This window comes from Emiliania huxleyi (genome assembly GCF_000372725.1).
Source record: "Emiliania huxleyi CCMP1516 chromosome Unknown EMIHUscaffold_199, whole genome shotgun sequence".
In the NCBI taxonomy this organism is placed as follows: domain Eukaryota; phylum Haptophyta; order Isochrysidales; family Noelaerhabdaceae; genus Emiliania; species Emiliania huxleyi.
In genome coordinates, this window is record NW_005200608.1 from 37,012 (window position 1) to 44,377 (window position 7,366).

At 63.9% G+C, this 7,366-nt stretch overlaps 5 protein-coding genes across 5 annotated transcripts in view; 3 read left to right on the forward strand and 2 right to left on the reverse strand.

Moving 5' to 3' along the window:
- EMIHUDRAFT_233949 (hypothetical protein) overlaps positions 1-276 on the forward strand; it is a gene marked incomplete at both ends in the record, with an annotated part of 1,518 nt that extends 1,242 nt beyond the window's left edge. Inside the window, one exon of the mRNA XM_005781823.1 lies at positions 169-276. Within this exon, the coding sequence (XP_005781880.1) occupies positions 169-276 (108 nt within the window). The remainder of the gene's footprint in view (positions 1-168) is intronic.
- A 373-nt stretch (positions 277-649) lies between these two features.
- On the reverse strand, positions 650-918 carry EMIHUDRAFT_233950 (hypothetical protein; the record flags this gene model as incomplete). Its single annotated transcript, XM_005781824.1, has 2 exons — positions 650-659; positions 740-918. 2 exons carry the CDS (start codon positions 916-918, stop codon positions 650-652), a joined length of 189 nt encoding a protein of 62 aa, XP_005781881.1.
- A 928-nt stretch (positions 919-1,846) lies between these two features.
- On the forward strand, positions 1,847-2,890 carry EMIHUDRAFT_233951 (hypothetical protein; the record flags this gene model as incomplete). The annotated part of the gene is made up of 1 exon (XM_005781825.1): positions 1,847-2,890. The coding sequence occupies one exon, from the start codon at positions 1,847-1,849 to the stop codon at positions 2,888-2,890; it is 1,044 nt and encodes a 347-aa protein (XP_005781882.1).
- Positions 2,891-3,414: 524 nt separating this feature from the next.
- Positions 3,415-4,934, forward strand: EMIHUDRAFT_233952 (hypothetical protein; the record flags this gene model as incomplete). The annotated part of the gene is made up of 4 exons (XM_005781826.1): positions 3,415-3,881; positions 4,151-4,212; positions 4,406-4,499; positions 4,850-4,934. The coding sequence occupies 4 exons, from the start codon at positions 3,415-3,417 to the stop codon at positions 4,932-4,934; spliced, it is 708 nt and encodes a 235-aa protein (XP_005781883.1).
- A 1,338-nt stretch (positions 4,935-6,272) lies between these two features.
- The window catches only part of EMIHUDRAFT_468556 (hypothetical protein), a gene marked incomplete at its 5' end in the record, with an annotated part of 2,417 nt that continues 1,323 nt past the window's right edge, over positions 6,273-7,366 (reverse strand). The window contains one exon of the mRNA XM_005781827.1: positions 6,273-6,784. Within this exon, the coding sequence (XP_005781884.1) occupies positions 6,495-6,784 (290 nt within the window). The remainder of the gene's footprint in view (positions 6,785-7,366) is intronic.

The window sequence follows — 7,366 nt, forward strand, 5'->3', positions numbered from 1 at the left end:
AAGGGAGGGGGGGGGAGAAGAGGAGAGGAGGGAGGAGAAGAGAGAGAGGAAAGGGAAGAGAGAGAGAGGGGGAAAGGGAAGGGGGAGAGAAGAGGAGGGGGAGAAGGAGGAAAGGAAAACAAACAAAAGCCTCAGAGGGGGGGGGCTTGGCTCGGCGCTTCCAACCAGGGCCCCGTGGCGCGGCCAGCGTCAAAGGGCTGCAGGCTCCCGCTCCCAGCGGTGTGCAGCAGCGAGGCAGCAGCGCCGTGTCGCGCGGCGCTAACGGGCCTTGTGTAGGCATAAACTTCGCGTACGTCACTTGTGTCTCATGCACCTGTTCCAAACCGGTTTCCACCTGTACGATCTCGATCATCGAGTTGCGATTCGTTGTGTGTATCATTATTTTGCGTGAGATTTACACCGAACGAATCTCGAATGCACACACCTTCCTCTACCCAAGTCCCAAGCGTGCCCACACAGGGAGATTCGCGCCTTTCGCGCGAACGAGGGGCTCTAACCTCTATCTCACACTTGGCTCACTTGGAGATAACGTTGGAATCGCGTCGGAGATTGCACGGTGTTTTTGGTACATATGTGTGCAGCTCTACCCACCCCCCGCTGTGTGCAAACCGAACGAAAGGCGTTTTTTTTCGGGCCGCAGCTCCATCTCCTACTCTACCCTGCGGGGTGAGGGGGAGACGCCCAGCACCAGCACCCCGTGGAACAAGGGTGGTGCTGGTGCGGGTGGATGCGTGGTCACGCTGCCTTGCGCGCCCCCTCCCAGTCCCGGATCTGACGGCGCAGCATGTGGTTGGGGGTGAGGTATGGGTGCTCGAGCGCGCCGCCCGTCAGCGGGCTCGTCGACTTGGTCGCGAGCCAGCGCTCGATCGCCGACCGCTCGTAAGCATGCCCGTCCGCCGCCATCACCGGGTCGCTCATCAGTCTCAAGGCTCATATAGCTCCAAAGGATGATTTTCCTCTCGAAAATGCTGCGAAATGAGGCGCAAAATCAAGGGCCCGGAGGGCCTGACCACGAGTCTCTGGGGGGGTCCTCGGCCACGACCCCCCCCCCCAGCATGTGGTGAAGGTGCTGGGGGGGGGCGGGACCCCCCCCCTAGCATGTGGTGAAGGTGCTGGGGGGGGGTCGGACCCCCCCCAGCATGTGGTGTGGAGAGAAGTGCGCCCCCCTCCCTGGAAGTGATGTCCGCCTGCTCCTTCCTTGTAGTACAGCGGACCGCCAGGCTCACCGGCAGCATCCGCAGGGAGGCAGCATGTGAGGCACCAGTTTTCTGGAGAGCTCGACAGCTGCGGCCGCGATGGCAGAGTCGGCCGCGGTTCGAGCGAGCAGCTTTTGGCTGCGGGATCGAATCGCGGAAGGCTCATGCCCTCGCGGAGCGACGCGGGTCGCGCGGCGCGCGCGTGTGCGAAATGCGACAAAAGACGAAAGACGACAGGCGCCTGAGCGCTGTACGCCTGAACTTTTGTCGCCGCAATCGCCACCGCCGCCATCTTGACGAGCAGCGCGAGCGCGCTCGTCGGCGGCCAGCCGTCGCGGGCCGGGCCGAGCCCGGCCTCGACCGGCCGCGCCGCCGCAGCAGGCCGGGAGGCCCGAATGGCGGCCGACCAGCTGACGTTCTCTTCTTGTGGCGCAGCGCGGCGCGTGCGGCGTGCCGCCGTGCCAGCGTGCCACTGTTAGGAGCGGATCCGTAGTTAGTCGTGCTCACGCCGCCATCGTGTCCTGACTGACCTGATAAAAATATCTTTTCAGTCTGCCTGTGGTAGCGAGATAGAAAGAAAGAAAAGATGCCTCTGAATGTTTCTTGCTTGCCTGTACCCCCCGCCCTCTTGTTGAAGTCGTCGCCTGGCAATGGCCTCCTATGTGGCGACCGGCGTGCCGCACGCATACAACTGGCTCTTTAATATTTTTCTCTTTCTCGCTGCTTTGTTCTCGGACCTGCTGCTCATCAAAAGCTGCCTGGCTGCGGGCTTCATGTGGATGGTGATCTTGGCGGCGACAGGCAATCCACAGCACGGAGATGGATGGGCTTCGACGTCGGAGCCACGGGTGCTGCTCCTTGACATGCTGTGCTGGGGGACTCTGAACTTCATCATGAACTCAATCGTCGTGGCGCTCTTGCTGCGCGACGAGCGCACGGTCCACTTCAAGACCGAGGAGGAGGAGCGGACGTGGCGCTTCTTCTACCGGCGCTCCGGCATGAAGCGGCTGGAGTTCGAGCAGGTGGTGCGACGCGGCGAGTTCGTCACCATCAAGGCCGGGGAGAGCATCGTCGGCCACCACGAGTACCTTCAAAGCTTCTTCTTGCTCGTTGAAGGCGTGGCCGAGCTCGAGGTATCGCATGACAGCAAGCAGGAGCCGAAGAGGCGGCGAGTCTTCAGCGGCACGCTCTTCGACCTCAGTGTTGCCAACGTGTTTGGCATACGGGTCGGACTCTTGTCGACGACGCACTTCGCGGCCACAGCCGTCACCGACTGCCGTCTCCTGAAGTGGAGCTTCGAGATGATGGACGAGATGGCCACCAAGCTGGCGCCCTGCATTCCTGCCTTCTGGCGCAACATGCTGCTGTACCAGGTCAGCCAGTCGCTCTTCCTCGCGGACAGCGACGGCGATGTGCCCTCGGAATCTGCGACTGGCGCGGCGGAGCGCGATGGGTGGGCCTTGGGCACTTGCCGGTCGCTTGACTTCGACGCGCCGCTCACCGATGCCGAACAGGGCAAGAAGTCCTTCTTCCAGTGGCTCTGGCAGTCGATGCACCCGTTTCCGTATCCTGGCCTCCGGCACAACGGACTCGGGACGTCAGGCATCGCGGCGCGTACGCGGTTGCAGCTGCTGAAAGACGCCAACAACCAGCGGGAGACGCTGCGTCTGACGCGTGTTTCAACTACGATGTAACATTATTGATACTTGGGGCGCCCCCTCTGGCGCCCTAACGCTTCGCGGCAAACCTGCGCGACTCTCGGTGGGGCGTCAGCGGTCTCGGTGCTGGGGCTTCATGGATCATGCGGCCGCGTCCGAGGCTGCGCCCGACGGCGGACGGGGCGGGTGATGGTGGACCCAGCCGAGGCGCCCGGCCAATGGGAGCCGGCGGCAGTCGGGACCCTCCCGGCGCCTGGCTGGGTCGACGTGCTTGCTCTTCTCCCTCCCTCTCTCCTCCTCCTCCTGTGTCGCTCTTGTCTAGTGTCGTGCGTGATTCGTTCGCTGTATACTTGTGGCGTTCGGCGCGGACAACTTCCGCTAGGCTTTCTCGAGTTACGTGTACACGATTCGTTGTGTGCTGTATCATTGTAATCAGGTCGAAATTATTTTCCCCCTGAATCGTGTCGTGCCACCAATAGATGAAATTCTTTTTCGCGATTTTCGCTGTTTTTCGCGGCTTCTGCCCCGTGAGCTCACTGCATCCGACGATCCGACGACATATGAGGTGTCTTCACTACGCCAGCATCATCGCGTGGTTCGGCACGGCCATCCTCTTCGGCGTCTTCTTCAACAAGCCGCCGCCGGAGCTCCCACCTCCTCCAGACACGTGCTCACGGAGGGGCTTCCTCTGGCGCAAGTGCTCCGACGGCTGTGTGCGCCAGGGCAGCGTCTGTGTGCCGGACCGGCGGCTGTACGCTGGCCTCCGGATGCCAATGGGCGTGACCGAGGTGTCGCGCCGGCCCTCGCCCGCCCGCGCGCACGACCTGATGAAGAAGCGGTCGGTGCCAAACTGCCTCGCCGCGGCCGACATCTTTGAGGCCGCGGCGAGGGCGGCGCACGCCGACGCGGTGGCGGCGGCGGAGCTGAAGCTGATGGCGGGCAACGCGCTCAACTGCGCCATGCGCATCCGCGGCAGCGGCAACATCCTTCTCCTCGACGGCACCCTCGACACACCCGCCAACAAGAAGTTTTGGGGCGCGCGGCTGCCCTCCCCTACCCCTTCGGTACCCGAACCCACCCTCCCCATACCCCACGATACCGAACCCACCCTCCCCTACCCCTCGGTACCCGAACCCACCCTCCCCACACCCCACGCAACCCGAACCCACCCTCCCCACACCCCACGCAACCCGAACCCATGTAGCTCGTGAGCGAGCACGGGCCGTGGGACGGCCACGTCGGCCACTGCTACCTCGGAGGCTTCTTCGCCGTCGCGCCGTGGCCACTCGGCGACAGGAGGCGCGCGCTGCAGGAGATGGAGTCGGCCTTCGAGGCGGCGCCGCGCACGCGCCGGAACGGTGACTGCACACGCCTAGAAGCGGAAGATCTCCCCCATATCTCGACGCCCAGATGCGGCAGATCTCCGCATATCTCGACGCCCAGATGCGGCAGATCTCCTCATCTCCATGCTACCACACCTGCCTGCTCCCATCTCCCCCTATCTCCCCCTATCTCCCCCCTGTCTCCCCCTATCTCCCCCTATCTCCCCAGGCTACTACACCTGCCTGCTCCGCTACCAGCACGAGGACTTCGCGGGCGCGGCGGCGGCGTGCGACGCGGCGCTGCGCAGCGGCGCGTGCGACGGGTCAGCCGCCTCCAGATATGGGGAGAGATGGGGGAGATATGGGGCTGTATGGCGCGTGCGACGGGTCAGCCGCCTCCAGATATGGGGAGATATGGGGGAGATATGGGGCTGTATGGCGCGTGCGACGGGTCAGCCGCCTCCAGATATGGGGAGATATGGGGGAGATATGGGGAGATATGGGGAGGGGGGGGCTGACGCGTGCCGAGCACACAGCGACACCACGCACACGGCTGCAGCCGGCCGTATCCGAGCCGTGTCCACAGCGATCGAACACCGGCACGAGGTCGGTGTACCTTAAGGTATACTCGTAGCCTTGCTCACCCCCGTCGCCCCCGCGGCCGACACACCAGGCCGACCACCCCGGACTACTGCGACCGGCTCACGGAGGAGACGAGGAGGCTGCTGGCGCTGGCCTCGCGCGCCGCCGCGCAGTGACGCGTCGCGTCGCGGCGGCGGGCTGGTGTGGGGGAGGGCATGGGCTGTGGGTCGCGGCGAGGTGTGTCCACTGATGTTAGGACATGCCCCGCCTCAGAGCTTAAACCCGAGCCCTCAAGTTGAGACGGCTCATAGGCTGTCCGTGCGTCTGTATGATGTATGCTGTATATGAACTCCAACACACACTCAGTCACAGAGTGGCACGAAGCGGGGTGATACCCGACGAGAAAAGAACCCGACGAGCGCGCGGATGTTCTTCAGTACGCCCCCGTTCGCCCCACCCCTCGCCACCATCAGCGCAATGCCGATTCCACAGTACCACGTCTTCTCGGAAGACGCGCGCGATGAGGCTCGTGTTGTATGCCCGTGTGTCGTTGTACGTGTGTGTGCTCCTGCGGTTCGCTGCTGCATCCTGCGTTGTCTCCTCGTCTGTGACAGTTGTGTTGCAAAGGTGGTTCAGTGCCCGCCCCCAACGCAAGTTGGTCAGGGTTGCATTCTCCGAGACGCAGACAATGAGAGTCGATGGCCGAATCCAGAACGCCTGAGGCCACAGCAGAACTCGCATCCTCACGCGGACCCGCCTGTTCACCTCGCGCCTGGTGCATTCTGCGCCGCCGCCACAAGCCGCCTCGATGGGCGCATAGAAACCGTCGAGATTCGTCAGGTTGCGGTTGATGGTAAAGTCCCTGCGGGACATGGCGTGCGCTTCCTGCGACGCATACCTCGTGTACGGATGTCGCAGGCCAGCCACGGGAACGCCTTGGAATGAGGCGGCGATGCAGTTTGAGATATTGTAGCACCCTCCGTCATGATTTACCACCCGAACGCAGCCACCCCAACCTGACACGCGTTCGAGGCGAGCAGGTCAATACAATCGCCGGGGCCGGACTGGTAGCTGACCGGTCAGTCTCTCGTCAGATCTAGGGTGTGTCTCACTGTGGATGGCTCCCAGCACAGAGGTACTGCCCGTCTTGTGTCACGTCACTGCATCCTCTGCCGGTTCCTCCCGTCCGCCTCTTCTTTGTTCGAATGGTTTTCAATCCATCCTTCACGAAGCCCTCCCATGTAGCTAGCGTTCTTTGCGAATGTCTCGAGATGGCCAGCAGGCGCTGTCTGCTCGCGGCCTGTGCGGGCCGCTCGTCCTCCTCGCCCTTCTTTCATCCTCCCGTCCCTCCCCTCCACCATGGCCTCCTCGGCACTTCTTTCGCCGTGGAGACGCGCATCACCATCAGCCTCGTGGTCGTCTCGACCGAGTGCCAAGGGATCAGAGCAAAGCGAACGCTCTGCGCTCGTTCGCCTCGGAGAGCCGCTTGCAGATCGGTACAACGCGGCGTTCTTACGTAGACGAGATATATTCAAAACTCACTTTGCGCCACCAGGTGAGCAGTGGAGACCCCGTCGCCAGCCGATCGCGCGCTCTGCAACGACTCGATCGCATCTCGGGCCAGAGTGCAAGAGAGACGCACCCTCAGCATGAGAATCAAACTCCGGTGGACCACGCCACTCCCTCGTCCCTGAACGCACACGGGCGACGGGCAGTTTCACAACAGCACAAACCCGTCACACGCGCTGCCCGGCTGGCCTGCACTGGCAGCAGCACAGCACACACAACCCACCACACACGCGCCACGGCGCGGACCAACCCACTCCAGCACACACTCGCCTGGACGAGCCTCGCGCCCAATCGCTCGAGCGACCCCTCCTCGTCACGGTGGCGGGAGCTCGGGAGGCAGCGCCCCCGCCGCCTGCGCAGCAGCGCGCGCCGCGGCGGAGAGGGAGGCGGACGCCGCCGCCGCCTCCGCGCCGTACTGGTCCGCGAGCTGGCCGCGCAGGGACCAGCCGACCGCGGCCTGCAGCCTCAGTGCACCAGCATCAGGGCGGGAGCAGACTCAGTACACCAGCATCAACGGCGGGGTCCGCGGTCTCGTGCACCGCGCGCATTGCATGCGGGCGATACGAGGGACACGAGGGAAACGAGTGCAGCTGAACGCAGCTGAATGCGGCGGAAGACAGCGAGAGATGGGGAGAGATGGGGAGAGATGGGGGAGAGATGGGGGAGAGATGGGGAGAGATGGGGAGATATGGTGGAAGACAGAGGCATGCAGTATCCTCTCGAGTCCTCTCGAGTGCTAGCCGCGGAAGAGGAACGACTACGTCTTCAGCATCGTAGGGACCGGCGGCCGCGAGGAGCGACACCTAGATTGTTTGAGAGTACTGTGTGTACTGCAGAACCACGGGCCAGAGCAAGAGGGAGAGGGAGAGGTGAGAGGAGGGCGGGGGGAGCGGCGCGGGGCGGAGCGGCGCGGCGGCGAGGCGGCGTGAGCGGTGGCGTGGTGCGGCGGCGGGGAGAGAAGCGTCGGGCGCAACTAAAGAGTGTCTAGGAGGGACACCTTGAGCAGCGACGCTCTGCGCCCCAGCAGCGCGGCCCCGCC